The sequence below is a fragment of the Lampris incognitus genome, chromosome 17, assembly GCF_029633865.1.
Source record: "Lampris incognitus isolate fLamInc1 chromosome 17, fLamInc1.hap2, whole genome shotgun sequence".
NCBI classification, from domain to species: Eukaryota; Metazoa; Chordata; class Actinopteri; order Lampriformes; family Lampridae; genus Lampris; species Lampris incognitus.
This window is the reverse complement of record NC_079227.1, coordinates 2,969,048-2,994,047: the sequence shown is the minus strand read 5'-3', so window position 1 is coordinate 2,994,047 and position 25,000 is coordinate 2,969,048. Positions and strand designations below refer to the sequence as shown.

Here is a 25,000-nt window from a genome sequence, read left to right as displayed (position 1 = left end):
GACAGAGAGAGATAGTGAGAGAGACTGAGAGAGATAGTGGGAGAGACAGAGAGGGAGAGAGGGGGAGAGACAGAGAGAGATAGTGGGAGAGACTGAGAGAGATAGTGGGAGAGACTGAGAGAGGGGGAGAGACAGAGAGAGATAGAGGGAGAGAGACAGAGAAAGATAGTGGGAGAGACAGAGAGGGAGAGAGGGAGAGAGACAGAGAGAGATAGAGGGAGACGCTGAGAGAGATAGAGGGAGATAGAGAGAGATAGAGGGAGAGACTGAGAGAGATAGAGGGAGAGAGACAGAGAGAGATAGTGGGAGAGAGACAGAGAGAGATAGTGGGAGAGACTGAGAGAGGGAGAGAGGCAGAGAGGGAGAGAGGGGGAGAGACAGAGAGAGATAGAGGGAGAGAGACAAAGAGAGATAGTGGGAGAGACAGAGAGGGAGAGAGGGGGAGAGACAGAGAGAGATAGTGGGAGAGACTGAGAGAGATAGTGGGAGAGACAGAGAGGGAGAGAGGGAGAGAGACAGAGAGAGATAGAGGGAGAGAGACAGAGAGAGATAGTGGGAGAGGCAGAGAGGGAGAGAGGGAGAGAGACAGAGAGAGATAGTGGGAGAGACTGAGAGAGATAGTGGGAGAGACAGAGAGGGAGAGAGGGAGAGAGACAGAGAGAGATAGAGGGAGAGAGACAGAGAGAGATAGTGGGAGAGGCAGAGAGGGAGAGAGGGAGAGAGACAGAGAGAGATAGTGGGAGAGACTGAGAGAGATAGTGGGAGAGGCAGAGAGGGAGGGAGGGAGAGAGACAGAGAGAGATAGAGGGAGAGAGACAGAGAGAGGGAGAGGCAGAGAGAGATAGAGGGAGAGAGACAGAGAGAGATAGAGGGAGAGAGACAGAGAGAGATAGAGGGAGAGAGACAGAGAGAGATAGAGGGAGAGAGACAGAGAGAGATAGTGGGAGAGGCAGAGAGGGAGAGAGGGGGAGAGACAGAGAGAGATAGAGGGAGAGAGACAGAGAGAGATAGTGGGAGAGAGACAGAGAGGGATACAGGGAGAGACTGAGAGAGGGAGAGAGGCAGAGAGGGATAGAGGGAGAGAGACAGAGAGGGATACAGGGAGAGACTGAGAGAGGGAGAGAGGCAGAGAGGGAGAGAGGGGGAGAGACAGAGAGATAGAGGGAGAGAGACAGAGAGAGATAGTGGGAGAGAGACAGAGAGAGATAGTGGGAGAGAGACAGAGAGGGATACAGGGAGAGACTGAGAGAGGGAGAGAGGCAGAGAGGGAGAGAGGGGGAGAGACAGAGAGATAGAGGGAGAGAGACAAAGAGAGATAGTGGAAGAGAGACAGAGAGAGATAGAGGGAGAGAGACAGAGAGAGATAGTGGAAGAGAGACAGAGAGAGATAGTGGAAGAGAGACAGAGAGAGATACAGGGAGAGACTGAGAGGGAGAGAGGCAGAGAGGGGGAGAGACAGAGAGATAGAGGGAGAGAGACAGAGAGAGATAGTGGAAGAGAGACAGAGAGAGACAGTGGAAGAGAGACAGAGAGAGATACAGGGAGAGACTGAGAGAGGCAGAGAGGGAGAGAGGGGGAGAGACAGAGAGATAGTGGGAGAGAGACAGAGAGGGATACAGGGAGAGACTGAGAGAGGGAGAGAGGCAGAGAGGGGGAGAGACAGAGAGATAGAGGGAGAGACAGAGAGAGATAGTGGAAGAGAGACAGAGAGAGATAGTGGGAGAGAGACAGAGAGGGATACAGGGAGAGACTGAGAGGGAGAGAGGCAGAGAGGGGGAGAGACAGAGAGATAGAGGGAGAGACAGAGAGCGACATGTCTTTGAGTCACCTGTCCTACATGTCTTTGGTGCACCTGACCTACATGTCTTTGGTGCACCTGTCCTACATGTCTTTGGTGCACCTGTCCTACATGTCTTTGGTGCACCTGTCCTACATGTCTTTGGTGCACCTGACCTACATGTCTTTGGTGCACCTGTCCTACATGTCTTTGGTGCACCTGACCTACATGTCTTTGGTGCACCTGTCCTACATGTCTTTGGTGCACCTGACCTACATGTCTTTGGTGCACCTGTCCTACATGTCTTTGGTGCACCTGTCCTACATGTCTTTGGTGCACCTGTCCTACATGTCTTTGAGTCACCTGACCTACATGTCTTTGGTGCACCTGTCCTACATGTCTTTGAGTCACCTGACCTACATGTCTTTGGTGCACCTGTCCTACATGTCTTTGAGTCACCTGACCTACATGTCTTTGGTGCACCTGTCCTACATGTCTTTGAGTCACCTGACCTACATGTCTTTGGTGCACCTGTCCTACATGTCTTTGGTGCACCTGTCCTACATGTCTTTGGTGCACCTGTCCTACATGTCTTTGAGTCACCTGTCCTACATGTCTTTGGTGCACCTGTCCTACATGTCTTTGGTGCACCTGTCCTACATGTCTTTGAGTCACCTGACCTACATGTCTTTGGTGCACCTGTCCTACATGTCTTTGAGTCACCTGACCTACATGTCTTTGGTGCACCTGTCCTACATGTCTTTGGTGCACCTGTCCTACATGTCTTTGGTGCACCTGACCTACATGTCTTTGGTGCACCTGTCCTACATGTCTTTGGTGCACCTGTCCTACATGTCTTTGAGTCACCTGACCTACATGTCTTTGAGTCACCTGTCCTACATGTCTTTGGTGCACCTGACCTACATGTCTTTGAGTCACCTGTCCTACATGTCTTTGGTGCACCTGACCTACATGTCTTTGGTGCACCTGTCCTACATGTCTTTGGTGCACCTGTCCTACATGTCTTTGAGTCACCTGACCTACATGTCTTTGAGTCACCTGTCCTACATGTCTTTGAGTCACCTGACCTACAGGTCTTTGAGTCACCTGTCCTACATGTCTTTGAGTCACCTGACCTACATGTCTTTGAGTCACATGTCCTACATGTCTTTGAGTCACCTGTCCTACATGTCTTTGGTGCACCTGACCAACATGTCTTTGAGTCACCTGTCCTACATGTCTTTGGTGCACCTGACCTACATGTCTTTGAGTCACCTGTCCTACATGTCTTTGGTGCACCTGACCTATACATGTCTTTGGTGCATCTGTCCTACATGTCTTTGAGTCACCTGTCCTACATGTCTTTGGTGCACCTGACCTACATGTCTTTGGTGCACCTGTCCTACATGTCTTTGAGTCACCTGACCTACATGTCTTTGAGTCACCTGTCCTACATGTCTTTGGTGCACCTGACCTACATGTCTTTGAGTCACCTGTCCTACATGTCTTTGGTGCACCTGACCTACATGTCTTTGGTGCACCTGTCCTACATGTCTTTGGTGCACCTGTCCTACATGTCTTTGAGTCACCTGACCTACATGTCTTTGAGTCACCTGTCCTACATGTCTTTGAGTCACCTGACCTACAGGTCTTTGAGTCACCTGTCCTACATGTCTTTGAGTCACCTGACCTACATGTCTTTGAGTCACATGTCCTACATGTCTTTGAGTCACCTGTCCTACATGTCTTTGGTGCACCTGACCAACATGTCTTTGAGTCACCTGTCCTACATGTCTTTGGTGCACCTGACCTACATGTCTTTGAGTCACCTGTCCTACATGTCTTTGGTGCACCTGACCTATACATGTCTTTGGTGCATCTGTCCTACATGTCTTTGAGTCACCTGTCCTACATGTCTTTGGTGCACCTGACCTATACATGTCTTTGGTGCACCTGACCTATACATGTCTTTGGTGCACCTGTCCTACATGTCTTTGAGTCACCTGTCCTACATGTCTTTGGTGCACCTGTCCTACATGTCTTTGGTGCACCTGTCCTACATGTCTTTGAGTCACCTGACCTACATGTCTTTGAGTCACCTGTCCTACATGTCTTTGGTGCACCTGACCTACATGTCTTTGAGTCACCTGTCCTACATGTCTTTGGTGCACCTGACCTACATGTCTTTGGTGCACCTGTCCTACATGTCTTTGGTGCACCTGTCCTACATGTCTTTGAGTCACCTGACCTACATGTCTTTGAGTCACCTGTCCTACATGTCTTTGAGTCACCTGACCTACAGGTCTTTGAGTCACCTGTCCTACATGTCTTTGAGTCACCTGACCTACATGTCTTTGAGTCACATGTCCTACATGTCTTTGAGTCACCTGTCCTACATGTCTTTGGTGCACCTGACCTACATGTCTTTGAGTCACCTGTCCTACATGTCTTTGGTGCACCTGACCTACATGTCTTTGAGTCACCTGTCCTACATGTCTTTGGTGCACCTGACCTACATGTCTTTGGTGCACCTGTCCTACATGTCTTTGGTGCACCTGTCCTACATGTCTTTGAGTCACCTGACCTACATGTCTTTGAGTCACCTGTCCTACATGTCTTTGAGTCACCTGACCTACAGGTCTTTGAGTCACCTGTCCTACATGTCTTTGAGTCACCTGACCTACATGTCTTTGAGTCACATGTCCTACATGTCTTTGAGTCACCTGTCCTACATGTCTTTGGTGCACCTGACCAACATGTCTTTGAGTCACCTGTCCTACATGTCTTTGGTGCACCTGACCTACATGTCTTTGAGTCACCTGTCCTACATGTCTTTGGTGCACCTGACCTATACATGTCTTTGGTGCATCTGTCCTACATGTCTTTGAGTCACCTGTCCTACATGTCTTTGGTGCACCTGACCTATACATGTCTTTGGTGCACCTGACCTATACATGTCTTTGGTGCATATGTCCTACATGTCTTTGAGTCACCTGTCCTACATGTCTTTGGTGCATCTGTCCTACATGTCTTTGGTTCACCTGACCTACAGGTCTTTGGACTGTGGGAGGAAAGCGGAGCCCCCGGAGGAAACCTACACAGACACGGGGAGAACACGCAAACTCCACACAGAGGACGACCCGGGATGACCCCCAAGGCTGGACTACCCCGGGTCTCGAACCCAGGACCTTCTTGCTGTGAGGCGACCGCGCTACCCACTGCGCCACCGAGCGGCAGATTGATGATATTGTAGCGAGAAGCCGGGGAACTGCCGCAGCCGGGACGCGAACCGCACCACAGGCGACTGCGCGAACCAGGGTCCGACCCCTTAGCCAACGGGCTAGCGAGTCTACACACTCCTGATCGTGACGGTATCGATCCGTCTGTGACTGAAAGCAAGTTCAGTCGGGCAGACCCGCGGAGAAGCAGCAGGCCTGTAAACCAAGTCCCAGTTCTGACGGTGCCATGAAGCCAGACCTCATCACATTCACAGACCTCTGGAGAGATTCAAGCACACATCTTTAGAAAAAGGAGGAGACACGGTGGCTCTCATCACACTTCAAATTAAGCTAATGATGCTGGCGCGAAACGAGGGCGGAGCCTGGAGCTGGTCCCGTGCATGTACCGTTCAACAAGTCATTTCCTCCATGCGCGCAAAACTCAGGCGAGCTAACAACAGCGCAGCGCCCCCTGGAGCAGCGGAGGTTTGCTGTGTCTGCAGCAAACCTTTCCTTTTCTGGGTATTTCCCCCCCCCCCCCCATTTCTCTCCCCAGTTGTACCCGGCCAATTACCCCCCTCTTCTGAGCCGTTCCGATTATTAATCTGACTATTAATCTGGTTATTAATCTGACTATTCATCTGGTTATTAATCTGACTATTAATCTGGTTATTCATCTGACTATTCATCTGATTATTAATCTGACTATTAATCTGGTTATTCATCTGACTATTCATCTGATTATGCATCTGACTATTAATCTGGTTATTCATCTGACTATTCATCTGATTATTAATCTGACTATTAATCTGGTTATTAATCTGACTATTCATCTGACTATTCATCTGATTATTAATCTGACTATTAATCTGGTTATTAATCTGACTATTCGTCTGATTATTAATCTGACTATTCATCTGATTATTAATCTGACTATTAATCTGGTTATTCATCTGACTATTCATCTGACTATTAATCTGATTATTAATCTGACTATTAATCTGGTTATTCATCTGACTATTCATCTGATTATTAATCTGACTATTCATCTGATTATTAATCTGACTATTCATCTGATTATTAATCTGACTATTCATCTGACTATTAATCTGATTATTAAACTGACTATTCATCTGATTATTAATCTCATTATTCATCTGATTATTAATCTGACTATTCATCTGATTATTAATCTGACTATTCACCTGATTATTAATCTGACTATTCATCTGACTATTAATCTGACTATTAATCTGACTATTCATCTGACTATTCATCTGACTATTCATCTGATTATTAATCTGTCTACGTGGAGTGATTTTAATCACAGCGTGCATGCATCACCTTGGTCACATGACTCATTGTTGGGCTGCGGCCTCCCTGAAGTCTCCCTAACGGGTATCAAAGTATTACCAGAGGACGGCAAAAGGTGAAGCAGAGTCTCTGTAACACTTCTCACTCTCACTCTGTTTAAGCTGACCAGTCAGCCAACAGACCTGCAGGGGAAACCACAGCTGCCTACCAACACGTCCATCTGATGCCTTCCCACACGCCATCCATCCATCCATCCACACGCCATCCATCCATCCATCCACATGCCATCCATCCATCCACACGCCATCCATCCATCCATCCACACGCCATCCATCCATCCATCCACACGCCATCCATCCATCCATCCCCACGCCATCCATCCATCCACACGCCATCCATCCATCCATCCACATCATCCATCCATCCACATACCATCCATCCATCCACACACCATCCATCCATCCATCCACACGCCATCCATCCATCCACACGCCATCCATCCATCCACACGCCATCCATCCATCCATCCACACGCCATCCATCCATCCATCCATCCACACGCCATCCATCCATCCACACGCCATCCATCCATCCATCCACACGCCATCCATCCATCCACACGCCATCCATCCATCCACACGCCATCCATCCATCCACACGCCATCCATCTACACGCCATCCATCTACACGCCATCCATCCACATACCATCCATCTACACGCCATCCATCCACATACCATCCATCTACACGCCATCCATCCACATACCATCCATCTACACGCCATCCATCCACACACCATCCATCCACAACAAGATGATGGCCGACTCACACCAACTTCCTCTCCACCCCCCCACCCCCCACGCCCCAGGAAACCACTAATTTGTCGACTCATGTCCTCCAAAAAAAAAACCACATTGGGTTTGGTTCCAGGCCTGCAGGATGGGAAGTTGATATGGACTAACTCTCAGAAGATTTCAGGAAAAGCGTGGAGAAGAATGGCTGTTCTCCTGGGACAGTTCATCCATTTACACGTCCTTTAGAATCGCACGTGGACAAAGACCACGATAACGCAGTCGCATACTTTTTTAGTGCACACACGCACGCACACACACACACACACACACACACACACACACACACACACACACACACACTGTGTAAGTAAGGGCAGGAGGATGGAAGAATGGAAGGAATGTGCTTTCCTATCTACTTATTCCCACGGTCAGATGGAGGGAAGACTGTTGATCGACAGAAAGAGTGGTGGAGGTTATCAGACCTGCGACACACGGGAAACAAGCCTCACAGCACCAAAAATAACAACCTCTTCCTCAGCGGGCTTCCCTCTTTCCCCCTGACAATAGAAACACAGCGCTATTAAGAGCACAAGGCCACAGATTTGATGGCCGCCCTCTCACTTTACTCCTTCTGCAGCCGGCCAAGTTCTGCTGCTGCGTTCCTTCATGTTCCCCCTTCCAGCCATACCATAATAGACCCGTGAGCAACAAAACCAGCAAGGATCTACAGCCGGTCCCTCATTCTGAGAGCAGACCGCATCGCCCAGCAGCGCCATCCTGATTAGGAGACGCCGTGAAGACACAGTGACAACTTCCATTCTGTGGACGGATCCCTCTGCTCTTCTGGTCCCTCTGCTCTTCTGGTCCCCTCTGCTCTTCTGGTCCCCTCTGCTCTTCTGGTCCCTCTGCTCTTCTAGTCCCTCTGCTCTTCTGGTCCCTCTGCTCTTCTGGTCCCCTCTGCTCTTCTGGTCCCTCTGCTCTTCTGGTCCCCTCTGCTCTTCTGGTCCCTCTGCTTTTCTGGTCCCTCTGCTCTTCTGGTCCCCTCTGCTCTTCTGGTCCCCTCTGCTCTTCTGGTCCCTCTGCTTTTCTGGTCCCTCTGCTCTTCTGGTCCCCTCTGCTCTTCTGGTCCCTCTGCTCTTCTGGCCCCTTCTGCTCTTCTGGTCCCTCTGCTCTTCTGGTCCCTCTGCTCTTCTGGTCCCTCTGCTCTTCTGGTTCCCTCTGCTCTTCTGGTCCCTCTGCTCTTCTGGTCCCTCTGCTTTTCTGGTCCCTCTGCTCTTCTGGTCCCTCTGCTTTTCTGGTCCCTCTGCTCTTCTGGTCCCCTCTGCTCTTCTGGTCCCTCTGCTCTTCTGGTCCCTCTGCTTTTCTGGTCCCTCTGCTCTTCTGGTCCCTCTGCTTTTCTGGTCCCTCTGCTTTTCTGGTCCCCACTGCTCTTCTGGTCCCTCTGCTCTTCTGGTCCCTCTGCTCTTCTGGTCCCTCTGCTCTTCTGGTCCCCTCTGCTCTTCTGGTCCCTCTGCTCTTCTGGTCCCTCTGCTCTTCTGGTCCCTCTGCTTTTCTGGTCCCTCTGCTCTTCTGGTCCCTCTGCTCTTCTAGTCCCTCTGCTCTTCTGGTCCCTCTGCTTTTCTGGTCCCTCTGCTCTTCTAGTCCCTCCACTCTTCTGGTCCCTCTGCTCTTCTGGTCCCTCTGGTCTTCTGGGCTTTTCTGTGTTCAGGAGAGTATGCTGCATACAGTACGGTGGCTGATAATAAGTCAGTGATGTAATCTGACAGAATATCCCAGCATTCCATTGGCTTAATGAGCAAACACTGAGATAATAACAGAGAAATAATCCAAACCCAACTCACAAGGCAAGTTCTGCTATAGAACACCCCCCCCACACACACACACACACACACACAACTCAATACCTTCATCAGACACTGCTGGGAGCTGGACACTGACACTGCTGGGACACTGCTGGGAGCTGGACAATGACACTGCTGGGAACTGGACACTGACACTGCTGGGAGCTGGACACTGACACTGCAGGGACACTGCTGGGAGCTGGACACTGACACTGCAGGGACACTGCTGGGAGCTGGACACTGACACTGCAGGGACACTGCTGGGAGCTGGACACTGACACTGCTGGGACACTGCTGGGAGCTGGACCCTGACAATGCAGGGATACTGCTGGGAGCTGGACACTAACACTGCAGGGACACTGCTGGGAGCTGGACACTGACAGTGCTGGGACACTGCTGGGAGCTGGACACTGACACTGCAGGGACACTGCTGGGAGCTGGACACTGACACTGCAGGGACACTGCTGGGAGCTGGACACTGACACTGCTGGGACACTGCTGGGAGCTGGACACTGACACTGCAGGGACACCGCTGGGAGCTGGACACTGACACTGCAGGGACACCGCTGGGAGCTGGACACTGACACTGCAGGGACACCGCTGGGAGCTGGACACTGACACTGCAGGGTCACTGCTGGCAGCTGGACACTGACACTGCTGGGACACTGCTGGCAGCTGGACACTGACACTGCAGGGACACTGCTGGCAGCTGGACACTGACACTGCTGGGACACTGCTGGGAGCTGGACACTGACACTGCTGGGAGCTGGACACTGACACTGCTGGGACACTGCTGGGAGCTGGACACTGACACTGCTGGGAGCTGGACACTGACACTGCTGGGACACTGCTGGGAGCTGGACACTGACACTGCTGGGACACTGCTGGGAGCTGGACACTGACACTGCTGGGAGCTGGACACTGACACTGCTGGGACACTGCTGGGAGCTGGACACTGACACTGCTGGGACACTGCTGGGAGCTGGACACTGACACTGCTGGGACACTGCTGGGAGCTGGACACTGACACTGCTGGGACACTGCTGGGAGCTGGACACTGACACTGTAGGGACACTGCTGGGAGCTGGACACTGACACTGCTTGGAGCTGGACACTGACACTGCTGGGACACTGCTGGGAGCTGGACACTGACAGCTTTAGCAGCAGTACATTTATCTCAGGTCAGTGTTGGAGTGTTGGTTAGAGCAAACAGTGTGTTGACATGCAGGTAAACATGTGTGACATTCATCTGATGGAGATGATTTGCACGTGTGTGCATCAGAGAGACAGAGGGAGGCGCTGTTTCAGAAACTGAAACGTGTTTTAAACCGTCGTGCCATACAGTGCTGCCTGACGTCTTTTCCAGAACCTTCACATGTCAACACACAACTCCCAGCTCCATCTGAGGCCTTCCTGTCACACAACGCACAACTCCCAGCTCCGTCTGAGGCCTTCCTGTCACACAACGCACAACTCCCAGCTCCGTCTGAGGCCTTCCTGTTACACAACGCACAACTCCCAGCTCCGTCTGAGGCCTTCCTGTTACACAGCGCACAACTCCCAGCTCCGTCTGAGGCCTTCCTGTCACACAACACACAACTCCCAGCTCCATCTGAGGCCTTCCTGTTACACAACGCACAACTCCCATCTCCGTCTGAGGCCTTCCTGTTACACAACGCACAACTCCCAGCTCCGTCTGAGACCTTCCTGTCACACAACGCACAACTCCCAGCTCCGTCTGAGGCCTTCCTGTTACACAACGCACAACTCCCAGCTCCGTCTGAGGCCTTCCTGTTACACAACGCACAACTCCCAGCTCCGTCTGAGACCTTCCTGTTACACAACGCACAACTCCCAGCTCCGTCTGAGGCCTTCCTGTTACACAACGCACAACTCCCAGCTCCGTCTGAGGCCTTCCTGTTACACAACGCACAACTCCCAGCTCCGTCTGAGACCTTCCTGGTACACAACGCACAACTCCCAGCTCCGTCTGAGACCTTCCTGTTACACAACGCACAACTCCCAGCTCCGTCTGAGGCCTTCCTGTTACACAACACACAACTCCCAGCGTTGTGTGACGCCTTCCTGTCACGTGACTGCATGACTGTCACATGACTGCATGAGTGGTGTGTGTCTGCTGGGCTGAGCAGCCTTCGCTGCAGGGCTGACAGATGTTGCTGCATGGCATTCTGAGGAAGCTCACCTGCGTCTTACTTCACCTCTTCTAGCAGCGGCTCTGCAGGTGACCCAGGAAATAGGTCACATGACACAAAGCGTAAAGCCGCTGTATTCACACGTGAGCAGAAGAGGACCAGTCAGGGGACAACATGCAACAACAACAACAACATCAACAACAACAACAACAACAACAACAAGGTGAGAAACTGCACAGATTTACTGCTTTGTTTGTCTGAACCATGAAAGTCTTCTGAGGCTGACGGTGGTGTCTTTCCTCCCAGTGAGCAGACAGAACACATTTCTGACCTTCATCTGCACTTTGACCCAGTGACTCCGTCAGCAGGCCATCCCCAGGCCTGGAGACACGGACCATCTCCAGGCCTGGAGACACAGACCATCCCCAGGCCTGGAGACACGGACCATCCCCAGGCCTGGAGACACAGACCATCCCCAGGCCTGGAGACACGGACCATCCCCAGGCCTGGAGACACGGACCATCCCCAGGCCTGGAGACACAGACCATCCCCAGGCCTGGAGACACAGACCATCCCCAGGCCTGGAAACACGGACCATCCCCCAGCCTGAAGACACGGACCATCCCCAGGTCTGGAGACACAGACCATCCCCAGGCCTGGAGACACGGACCATCCCCAGGCCTGGAGACACGGACCATCCCCCAGCCTGAAGACACGGACCATCCCCAGGCCTGGAGACACGGACCATCTCCAACACAGACAATCTCCGACACAGACCATCCCCAGGCCTGGAGACACGGACCATCTCCAGGCCTGGAGACACGGACCATCCCCAGGCCTGGAGACACAGACCATCCCCATCCCCAGGCCTGGAGACATGGACCATCCCCAGGCCTGGAGACACGGACCATCCCCAGGCCTGGAGATACGGACCATCCCCAGGCCTGGAGACACGGACCATCCCCAGGCCTGGAGACACGGACCATCCCCATTCCTAGGCCTGGAGACACGGACCATCCCCAGGCCTGGAGACACGGATCATCCCCATCCCTAGGCCTGGAGACACAGACCATCCCCAGGCCTGGAGACACGGACCATCCCCATCCCCAGGCCTGGAGACACGGACCATCCTCAGGCCTGGAGACACGGACCATCTCCCGGCCTGAGGACACAGACCATCCCCAGGCCTGGAGACACAGACCATCCCCAGGCCTGAAAACACAGACCATCTCCAACACAGACAATCTCCGACACAGACCATCTCCAGGCCTGAAGACACAGACCATCTCCAACACAGACCATCTCCAACACAGACCATCCCCAGGCCTGGAGACACGGACCATCCTCAGGCCTGGAGACACAGACCATCCCCAGGTCTGGAGACACAGACCATCCCCAGGTCTGGAGACACGGACCATCCCCAGGCCTGGAGACACAGACCATCTCCAACACAGACCATCTCCAACACAGACCATCTCCGACACAGACCATCTCCAGGCCTGGAGACACGGACCATCCCCAGGCCTGGAAACACAGACCATCCCCAGGCCTGAAGACACGGACCATCCTCAGGCCTGGAGACACAGACCATCTCCAGGCCTGGAGACACAGACCATCCCCAGGCCTGGAGACACAGTTTGACATGTTCTGATATGAGGAACCCAGACAGATATTTTGACATTTAGATTTGGATCAATATGGAACATCGACAAGTAGTCAAATACAATGTGGACGTCTACTGGAGCGTTTAAACAGGCAAGTCAAGACAGTATCATCAGCTTGGCATAGTACTATGAAGTACTGTGGAACGTAGCACTATGAAGTACTGTGGAACATAGTACTATGAAGTACTGTGGAACGTAGCACTATGAAGTACTGTGGAACGTAGTACTATGAAGTACTGTGGAACTATTATGGAACATAGTACTATCATGACAATCATATGGATCTTTCTTCATGTCAACACCTCTCTCTCTCTCTCTGTCTCTCTCTCTCTCTGTCTCTCTGTCTCTCTCCTTTTCTGTCTGTCTCTCTCTTTCTGTCTCTGTCTCTGTTTGTGTCTCACTGTCTTTTTCTGTCTGTCTCGCTCTTTTCTCTCTCTCTGTCTCTCTCTCTGTCTCTCTCCTTTCTGTCTGTCTCTCCTTTTCTGTCTGTCACTGTCTCTCTCTGTCTCTCTCCTTTTCTGTCTGTCTCTCTCTTTCTGTTTCTGTCTCTGTCTCTCTGTCTCTCTGTCTCTGTCTCTCTCTCTCTCTCTCTCTCTCTCTCTCTCTCTCTCTCTCTCTCTCTCTCTCTCTCTCTCTCTCTCCATGGTTAAGAACCCTGTTGAGGTTCATCACATTGAAGTGTTTGGTCAAACCAAAACCAGTTTTCGGACAAGACTCCCTCAGACGTTTCGCGCCTCGTGTGGTGAGACAGGTTAGTTCCTGCTGTGAGACGGTTTGGGTCGGGGACTCTCGTTACCACTAACGAGCAGCGGGCAGTGGGTTTATTGTGCAGTCCTGGTTTGGGGTCATGTCCTGCAGTTGACGTGAAGCGGTGCAGACCGTCCACTTGTCTGTAAAGGATGCGCTCCCTGTCTGCACGAGCTGCCCTGGGGCGCCATCCCGTCGTAGGAAGGCCAGACGTCCACCAGCGGCGCCCATGTGACGGTCACGCTGCCGTGACGCGGACTGGACGTGTTTGTAACGCAACGGGACACACCGGTCACTTCCAGCCGTCACACACACACACACACACACACACACACACACACACACACACACACACACACACACACACACACACACACACGTTCTCATCTATCTGGTTTCCCCGTGCAGACCAGAGAGCGCGACGGACTGACCGGAGGACTGACACACAGCGTGTATTACACAGTGTGTAACAGTGTAACACAGCGTGTATTACACAGTGTGTAACAGTGTAACACAGCGTGTATTACACAGTGTAACAGTGTAATACACGCTGTGTTACACTGTTACACTGTGTTACTCTCTCCATGGTTAAGAACCCTGTTGAGGTTCATCACATTGAAGTGTTACACTGTTACACAGTGTTACTGTGTAATACACGCTGTTACAGTTACACAGTGTTACTGTGTAATACACGCTGTGTTACACTGTTACACACTGTGTAATACAAGTTACACACAACACAACGTTACACTGTTACACACTGTGTAATACACGTTACACACAACACAACGTTACACTGTTACACACTGTGTAATACGCGTTACACACAACACAACGTTACACTGTTACACACTGTGTAATACACGTTACACACAACACAACGTTACACTGTTACACAGCTGTGTGTCAGTCCTCCGGTCAGTCCGTCACGCTCTCTGGTCTGCACGGGGAAACCAGATAGATGAGAATAAAGCGAGCCAACTGAAATCCCTGCAGACTGACTGGAGGAAGACTGACTGAAGGCAGATGGACTGAAGACAGACTGACTGAAGGCAGACGGACTGGAGGCAGACTGACTGAAGACAGACTGACTGAAGGCAGATGGACTGGAGGCAGACTGACTGAAGGCACACTGACTGGAGGCAGACTGACTGAAGGCAGATGGACTGAAGACAGACTGACTGAAGGCAGACGGACTGGAGGCAGACTGACTGGAGGCAGACTGACTGGAGGCAGACGGACTGGAGGCGGACTGACTGGAGGCAGACTGACTGAAGGCAGACGGACTGGAGGCAGACTGACTGGAGGCAGACGGACTGGAGGCAGACTGACTGGAGGCAGACTGACTGAAGGCAGATGGACTGGAGGCAGACTGACTGAAGGCAGACGGACTGGAGGCAGACTGACTGAAGGCAGATGGACCGAAGGCAGACGGACTGAAGGCAGACGGACTGAAGGCAGACTGACTGGAGGCAGACTGACTGAAGGCAGATGGACTGGAGGCAGACTGACTGGAGGCAGACTGACTGAAGGCAGATGGACTGAAGGCAGACTGACTGGAGGCAGATGGACTGAAGGCAGACGGACTGGAGGCAGACTGACTGGAGGCAGACTGACTGAAGGCAGACTGACTGGAGGCAGATGGACTGGAGGCAGACTGACAGGAGGCAGACTGACTGAAGGCAGATGGACTGAAGGCAGACTGACTGGAGGCAGATGGACTGACTGGATGCAGACTGACTGGATGCAGACTAACTGAAGGCAGACTGACTGAAGGCAGACTGACTGGAGGCAGACTGACTGGAGGCAGACGGACTGAAGGCAGACTGACTGAAGGCAGACTGACTGGATGCAGACTGACTGGAGGCAGACTGACTGAAGGCAGACGGACTGAAGGCAGACTGACTGGATGCAGACGGACTGGATGCAGACCGACTGAAGGCAGACCGACTGGATGCAGACTGACTGGAGGCAGACTGACTGAAGGCAGACGGACTGAAGGCAGACTGACTGGATGCAGACGGACTGGATGCAGACTGACTGAAGGCAGACTGACTGGATGCAGACGGACTGGATGCAGACTGACTGAAGGCAGACTGACTGGATGCAGACTGACTGGAGGCAGACGGACTGAAGGGAGGAGGGTTTGTGGGAAACGGAGCGCTGGAACAGCGGTTCCCCACAGGAGTCCTCGGAGGGAACTCAGAAGAAGACCGTGTTTGGTAAATGGGGACCAGGTGAGAGGATGGCGCCCTCTTCCTCTACACTGCACATCATGACGTCTCTACACTGATGAGTTCAAACGAGTGAAAGCTGTCACACAGCCTCATAAACCTGCACGCAAATTAGAAAACGGTTACAAAACCGTCTTACCGTGTCTGTCTTCATCCATCCTGATGGAGGGATGATGGAGGGACGATGGAGTGATGGAGGGATGAGACGGCCGACGGGACCGGTGGCTTGTCTGTAAACCTGACGGGGGAAATGTGTCTTAAGACCACATGAAGACGGGGAGAACCTGTCTGGTGACAGACGAGCCGTTTCTGCTCCGAGTCCTCCCGCTGCAGACCAGCGGTGTCCGCGAGGATCCGCAGAATAAGAACCGAGCCCAGAATGAACCCGAGAGCTGGTTCAGTACTGTGGTTTCGTCAGGGACCGGGTTCAACCTGCAGCCGAGACCGACCGGAGCCGTTCTGCCGTCTCCCATCCGGACCCTCCGTCCACTCCTACTCCCATTCACTGCAACCGGGACCTACGTCACGTTACGTCACATGGCCACGCCCCTAACCCCCCACTGCCCTAAAACCGCAGAGCAAGGCACAATGCAGTGTGCCTGCAGTTCATTACTGAACACTTCTTCTAATCTCTAGATTCCATCATCACACCTTTGATTTGCATATTTTTTCTTCAAATTTGAATATTTTTTACTCTTCATCCCAAAATGTGTTTTTAATTTTACGTGTTTTCTGCTTTGATGATGTCTTTGTTCACTTTTATTTCACCTAAAATGAGCTGCATTGAATTGCAATGTGCTCTACATGCTTGATTGATTGATCGATCGATCGATCGATCGGTCGGTCTTTTTGTCGATTGATTGATTGATTGATTGATTGATTTATTGATCGGTCGGTCGGTCGGTCGGTTGGTTGGTTGGTTCCAAGTGTAAACTCACATCCTCTCACTGCGCTGTCTGATGAACCACACGGAAGTTTAGCCCTGAAACAGCTTCCCGAGCTTTTGATTTAGATTTTCCTTTTTTGGAATATTTTTATTTCTGCAATTTTCAAACATACAGACACACAGAACACAGAGCTGTACATTTGAAGCAATAGTACAGAGTCATACGGGACACACACACAGGCAAAAAAGACAAAGTGTGTGGGGGACAGACACTAACTCTCAGAATAACAAGACAAAGTTGAGAATATGAGTATATATGTTTTATATGCTGCTCACCAAGCGTTACACTGAACATTCCAAGGCGTTCCAGCAGCTTGCCAGTTGTAAACACACAACAGTCCACTTGCTGTGGACACAGGCTTTCCACGTCAGGGGTGTGAGGCTGCTTCTTAGTGACCGTTGTTTGTTTTCTCACAGATGTTGCTGTTTCTGACAGATGGCTCTGTTTCTGACAGATGTTGCTGTTTCTGACAGATGTTGCTGTTTCTGACAGATTCTGACAGATGTTACTGTTTCTGACAGATGTTACTGTTTCTCACAGATGTTGCTGTTTCTGACAGATGTTGCTGTTTCTGACAGATTCTGACAGATGTTACTGTTTCTGACAGATGTTACTGTTTCTCACAGATGTTGCTGTTTCTGACAGATGTTGCTGTTTCTGACAGATTCTGACAGATGTTACTGTTTCTGACAGATTCTGACAGATGTTGATGTTTCTGACAGATGTTACTGTTTCTGACAGATTCTGACAGATGTTGCTGTTTCTGACAGATGTTGCTGTTTCTGACAGATTCTGACAGATGTTACTGTTTCTGACAGATGTTGCTGTTTCTGACAGATGTTGCTGTTTCTCACAGATGTTGCTGTTTCTGACAGATTCTGACAGATGTTGCTGTTTCAAAATGAACTTTCCTTTCATTACAATCAGAATGTTGGTGACACAATCCTTCTTTAATGAAGTTTGATTCTTTATTCATTACCCTGGAAGACCCCCTTTACCAACACACACACACACACACACACACACACACACACACACACACACACACACACACACACACACACACACACACACACACACACACACACACTTCTTCTTCTTCTTAGGGTTGTCCATCATGTCTGATGCTGACTCCTGCTTTTGTTTGTTGTGAGACCTTTGGTAGCTGTAAAGTCCAATGCATCATCATCGCCGGTCACTCAGGGTCGAGTATGACCATCCTCCTTCTAGGTCCTCGTGGGTATCTCACATCCCCACAGAAGTGTGGATACACTGCCTGATAGACTGCAATCTTTGTGTTAAGGTGCAAGTTGTTGTTGGTGAAGACGCGTTGCCTGAGGTGTCCAAAGGAGCATGAGGCCTGTCGAATCCTGTTCTGGATGTCCTGGTCGATGTTGTGGTCACCAGAGAGGATGCTACCAAGGTATTTTGAAGTGTGGTACAAAGGCAAGAGGAGAGTCTGAAATGTAATATTTGGGAAGTTCTGGTGAGGGATCAGATGGCCATTGGCAGAGGATTTCTGTTGTGGGGATGTTAACAGATAACTCCATTCGACTCACGGCAGCTGTAAGGGTAGCTTGCAGTGCTGCTAGAGTGTGTGCAACAAGAGCAGAGTCATCAGCATACTGTAGCTCAAGTGTGCGTGCTGACTTGAGCTTTGTGGTGGCCTTGAACCTTCGGATGTCGAAGAGGTTCCTCTATGTCCTTGTGCAGCAGAGTTGTCACACAGAGGGGAAAGACGTTAAAAAGTACTTGTGTGAGCACACAGCCTTGTCTTACGCCTGTGCCTACACCAAATGCCTCAGATTCGGGTCCACCTTAGCGCTCACGCTTTTGTGAAATTGACGCAAGATGTTGTAAAATTTTGTGGCGCAGAGATAATGCAGGAGTTCCTCCCAAAGGAAGTCACTGTCTACTGTGCCGAAGGGCTTCGAGAGGTCCATGAAGGCAATGAACAGGTTTTGCTTCTGTTCCCGACACTTTTCCTGCAGCTGTCGTGCAGTGAAGAACATGTCCACAGTGCTTCTGTTTTTAATGAAGCCACACAGGGATTCTGGAAGGAGCCCCTCAGTGACGTCATCAACCAGCCTGCGGGGCAGGACTTTTGTCAGTACTTTGCTAGCCACTGCAAGGAGCGATATCCCCCTGCACAGATTTATCACCCTTGCTCTTGTAGATGGTGACGATGTCAATTCCCAATTCACGTCCCTCCACTGATGAGGGACACATTCCTGCTTCCACACTTCGGCAATGACCAGGTAAACTGCTTGTGTGCAAAGGTAGCCTCCTTCCTTTAGATTTCGGCTGGGATAGAATCACAACCTGGGCTTTCGCTGTTCTTCAGTGATCTGATGACTGAAAAGACTTCACCGAAGGATGGTGGAGCATCGAGGGTCTGGATGGTAGCAACAATGGGAGCTTGTCAAGGATGGAGGTGTCCACTGTGTTGGAGTGATTGAGGAGAGCTTTGAAGTGTTCTCTCTTGACCTGGTCCTTTATGAGGATGGATCCATCAGCGCTTCTAATAGGACAGACAGAGCAGCTTCTTGGTCCATAGATGGTTTTTATGGCATTATAAAAGTTGTGCATGTCAAGCTTTCCTGCACAGCTTTGAATTTCTTGAGCTTTGGAAACCCACCACTCAGTCTGCAGGTGTTGCTGTTCCTGCTGGACTGTCTTCCTTTGCTGTTGCCATCCCTGCTTTAGTGGCTGTGGGGCAGGGTGGTCAAGGCTAGTCTTGTGTGCTCTGTGCAAACTGTCCAGAAGAGTGTGTGTGGAATTTGCATCAAGATTCAAGATTCAAGATTCTTTATTTGTTACGTCTCATTATGAAAGCACGAGAGAGTAAAATTCTTGAGTTTCAGCTCCTCAACACTGCAGCAACAATAGTAACTGAACAACAACAACACAGAACAAAAAAGCAGCAACAATAACAGTGTGATGTATGTAAGGTGCTGTGTGTGTGTGTGTGTGTGTGTGTGTGTGTGTGTGTGTGTGTGTGTGTGTGTGTGTGTGTGTGTGTGTGTGTGTGTGTGTGCGTGTGTGTGTGTAAACCGACGATCCACTGAGGACCACAGGTCAGTACCATCAGTCCAGCACCAGACTTAGTGTCTTTTAATGTTCTTTGTTCAAAAGCCTGGTTGCTTGGTGGAAAAGGTGTTCTGGAGCCTACTGGTCCGGGCTTTGAGGCCGCGGTACCGCTCGGGGTGGCTGGGGCTTTGATAATCCTGCGGGCTTTGCTGACACAGCGTCCTGGATGGAGGGAAACTCGCATCCACTGATGTCCTGGGCCGTCCACACAACTCTCTGCAGTGTTGTTTCGCGTCAAACCAGTCCTATAGCCAATGGTCTGAGCCACTGATTCGTCAACAAGGGTGCTGATGGTGGTCCATCTTTTTGTCAGTGGATTCGTCAGTCTTCAGCAGGAGCTCAGTGTCTTCAAGCTTTCCTGCTAGAGTACACCGTAGGGTGTTGCACACCTCTGCATCTCTGAGTTTAGTGCACTGGTGGATTTTGTTTAAGGTGGACCGCTGGGCGTACCATGAGATGAAGTTTGGCTATCAAGTTTAGAGAAACTGCGTGGGAGGACATGTGGAAAGAGTTTGTAACGTGAAAGAAAGAGGATTTAATACGCAGCACTGAGACGACACTTCCAGGTAGGATTTACTGCTGTGCTACCTCACAGTGTTGACACAGCTGTAAATACAGCTTCAGTACTGCCAGCCTTTGAATGTGTATGTGTGTGTGTGCGTGTGTGTGGTGCTTGGTGGGTGGGTGGATGTGGTTGCGGGTCTTGTTGGATGGGTAAATGTTATTTTGTGGTGCAGCTGCGATTTGATAACTCCCATCATCAGCTTGAAATGTCCTCCTGCCGTCCGGAGACTCCATCTGACCCACCAGGAGACTCCATCTGACCCACCAGGAGACTCCACCTAACCCACCAGGAGACTCCACCTGAAACGCCAGGAGACTCCATCTGACCTGCCAGGAGACTGCATCTGACCCGCCAGGAGACTCCATCTGACCTGCCAGGAGACTCAATCTGACCCACCAGGAGACTCCACCTGACCCACTCTGACCTGCCAGGAGACTCTATCTGACCCGCCAGGAGACTCCATCTGACCCGCCAGGAGAATTCATCTGACCCGCCAAGAGACTCCATCTGACCTGCCAGGAGACTCCATCTGACCTGCCAGGAGACTCCATCTGACCTGCCAGGAGACTCCATCTGACCCGCCAGGAGAATCCATCTGACCCGCCAGGAGACTCCATCTGACCTGCCAGGAGACTCCATCTGACCTGCCAGGAGACTCCATCTGACCCGCCAGGAGAATCCATCTGACCCGCCAGGAGACTCCATCTGACCCGCCAGGAGAATCCATCTGACCTGCCAGGAGACTCCATCTGACCTGCCAGGAGACTCCACCTGACCCACCAGGAGACTCCACCTGACCCACTCTGACCTGCCAGGAGACTCCATCTGACCTGCCAAGAGACTCCACCTGACCCAATCTGACCTGCCAGGAGACTCCATCTGACCTGCCAGGAGACTGCATCTGACCCACCAGGAGACTCCATCTGACCTGCCAGGAGACTCCATCTGACCTGCCAGGAGACTCAATCTGACCCACCAGGAGACTCCACCTGACCCACTCTGACCTGCCAGGAGACTCTATCTGACCCGCCAGGAGACTCCATCTGACCCGCCAGGAGAATTCATCTGACCCGCCAAGAGACTCCATCTGACTGCCAGGAGACTCCATCTGACCCACTCTGACCTGCTGGGAGACTCCATCTGACCCACCAGGAGACTCCATCTGACCCGCCAGGAGACTCCATCTGACCTGCCAGGAGACTCCATCTGACCCACTCTGACCTGCTGGGAGACTCCATCTGACCCACTCTGACCTGCCAGGAGACTCCATCTGACCCGCCAGGAGAATCCATCTGACCCGCCAGGAGACTCCATCTGACCTGCCAGGAGACTCCATCTGACCTGCCAGGAGACTCCATCTGACCCGCCAGGAGAATCCATCTGACCCGCCAGGAGACTCCATCTGACCTGCCAGGAGACTCCATCTGACCTGCCAGGAGACTCCATCTGACCTGCCAGGAGACTCCACCTGACCCACCAGGAGACTCCACCTGACCCACTCTGACCTGCCAGGAGACTTCATCTGACCTGCCAGGAGACTCCATCTGACCTGCCAGGAGACTCTATCTGACCCACCAGGAGAATTCATCTGACCCGCCAAGAGACTCAATCTGACCTGCCAAGAGACTCAATCTGACCCGCCAAGAGACTCAATCTGACCTGCCAGGAGACTCCATCTGACCCACCAGGAGACTCCATCTGACCCGCCAGGAGACTCCATCTGACCTGCCAGGAGACTCCATCTTACCCACTCTGACCTGCCGGGAGACTCCATCTGACCCACTCTGACCTGCCAGGAGACTCCATCTGACCTGCCAGGAGAATCCATCTGACCCGCCAGGAGACTCCCTCTGACCTGACAGGAGACTCCATCTGACCCGCCAGGAGAATCCATCTGACCCGCCAGGAGACTCCATCTGACCTGCCAGGAGACTCCATCTGACCTGCCAGGAGACTCCATCTGACCTGCCAGGAGACTCCATCTGACCCGCCAGGAGAATCCATCTGACCCGCCAGGAGACTCCATCTGACCTGCCAGGAGACTCCATCTGACCTGCCAGGAGACTCCATCTGACCCGCCAGGAGAATCCATCTGACCCGCCAGGAGACTCCATCTGACCCGCCAGGAGAATCCATCTGACCTGCCAGGAGACTCCATCTGACCTGCCAGGAGACTCCACCTGACCCACCAGGAGACTCCACCTGACCCACTCTGACCTGCCAGGAGACTCCATCTGACCTGCCAAGAGACTCCACCTGACCCAATCTGACCTGCCAGGAGACTCCATCTGACCTGCCAGGAGACTGCATCTGACCCACCAGGAGACTCCATCTGACCTGCCAGGAGACTCCATCTGACCTGCCAGGAGACTCAATCTGACCCACCAGGAGACTCCACCTGACCCACTCTGACCTGCCAGGAGACTCTATCTGACCCGCCAGGAGACTCCATCTGACCCGCCAGGAGAATTCATCTGACCCGCCAAGAGACTCCATCTGACTGCCAGGAGACTCCATCTGACCCACTCTGACCTGCTGGGAGACTCCATCTGACCCACCAGGAGACTCCATCTGACCCGCCAGGAGACTCCATCTGACCCACTCTGACCTGCTGGGAGACTCCATCTGACCCACTCTGACCTGCCAGGAGACTCCATCTGACCCGCCAGGAGAATCCATCTGACCCGCCAGGAGACTCCATCTGACCTGCCAGGAGACTCCATCTGACCTGCCAGGAGACTCCATCTGACCCGCCAGGAGAATCCATCTGACCCGCCAGGAGACTCCATCTGACCTGCCAGGAGACTCCATCTGACCTGCCAGGAGACTCCATCTGACCTGCCAGGAGACTCCACCTGACCCACCAGGAGACTCCACCTGACCCACTCTGACCTGCCAGGAGACTTCATCTGACCTGCCAGGAGACTCCATCTGACCTGCCAGGAGACTCTATCTGACCCACCAGGAGAATTCATCTGACCCGCCAAGAGACTCAATCTGACCTGCCAAGAGACTCAATCTGACCCGCCAAGAGACTCAATCTGACCTGCCAGGAGACTCCATCTGACCCACCAGGAGACTCCATCTGACCCGCCAGGAGACTCCATCTGACCTGCCAGGAGACTCCATCTTACCCACTCTGACCTGCCGGGAGACTCCATCTGACCCACTCTGACCTGCCAGGAGACTCCATCTGACCTGCCAGGAGAATCCATCTGACCCGCCAGGAGACTCCCTCTGACCTGACAGGAGACTCCATCTGACCCGCCAGGAGAATCCATCTGACCCGCCAGCAGACTCCATCTGACCTGCCAGGAGACTCCACCTGACCCACCGGGAGACTCCCTCTGACCCACCAGGAGACTCCACTTGACCCACTCTGACCTGCCAGGAGACTCCATCTGACCTGCCAGGAGACTCCACCTGACCCACTCTGACCTGCCAGGAGACTCCATCTGACCTGCCAGGAGACTGCATCTGACCCGCCAGGAGACTCCATCTGACCTGCCAGGAGACTCCATCTGACCCACTCTGACCTGCCAGGAGACTCCATCTGACCTGCCAGGAGACTCCACCTGACCCACCGGGAGACTCCCTCTGACCCGCCAGAAGACTCCATCTGACCCACTCTGACCTGCCAGGAGACTCCATCTGACCTGCCAGGAGACTGCATCTGACCTGCCAGGAGACTCCATCTGACCTGCCAGGAGACTCCACCTGACCCACTCTGACCTGCCAGGAGACTCCATCTGACCTGCCAGGAGACTGCATCTGACCCGCCAGGAGACTCCATCTGACCTGCCAGGAGACTCCATCTGACCCACTCTGACCTGCCAGGAGACTCCATCTGACCTGCCAGGAGACTCCACCTGACCCACCGGGAGACTCCCTCTGACCCGCCAGAAGACTCCATCTGACCCACTCTGACCTGCCAGGAGACTCCATCTGACCTGCCAGGAGACTGCATCTGACCTGCCAGGAGACTCCATCTGACCTGCCAGGAGACTCCATCTGACCTGCCAGGAGACTCCATCTGACCCACTCTGACCTGCCAGGAGACTCCATCTGACCTGCCAGGAGACTCCACCTGACCCACCGGGAGACTCCCTCTGACCGACCAGGAGACTCCATCTGACCCACTCTGACCTGCCAGGAGACTCCATCTGACCTGCCAGGAGACTCCACCTGACCCACCAGGAGACTCCCTCTGACCCGCCAGGAGACTCCATCTGACCCGCCAGGAGAATCCATCTGAGAATCCACCACACGTCCTGGATGCTCAGCTGAGCCCTACAAGACCCAGAGAAACAGGTTTTCATCCCAACCAGCCACTTCAACCAGCTTCACCACCTTCGCCACACGGTTCTGTCTGTCTGTTTGTTTGCAGAATTAAAGCTGAACGGCCCTCAACAGTCCACAGTGTGAGACAAGTGAATACAGGTAAAGCCTGGTCATCAAACTGATCATAATGGATAAGAAGGCCTTTCCTTCTGTGTGGTCACATCTTTAAACCCGTCATGAGGAAACACTAAAATACCTCCATCACACAAGGTGCAAAATGTGAGATTTTAATGGTTCTGTCACTCAAGCCCTGAATCTCATTAACATTCAGTAAAATGTCATTTTCTTCAACTGATGACATATTTCAGAGCTGGC

General features: G+C 52.3%; 1 protein-coding gene across 1 annotated transcript in view; it reads right to left on the bottom strand.

Moving 5' to 3' along the window:
- Positions 1–15,968, bottom strand: part of LOC130128088 (cytohesin-3) — a 77,517-nt gene extending 61,549 nt beyond the window's left edge. The window contains exon 1 of the mRNA XM_056297800.1: positions 15,882–15,968. Within this exon, the coding sequence (XP_056153775.1) occupies positions 15,882–15,900 (19 nt within the window). The 5' untranslated portion in view covers positions 15,901–15,968. The remainder of the gene's footprint in view (positions 1–15,881) is intronic.
- Positions 15,969–25,000: the final 9,032 nt, after the last annotated feature.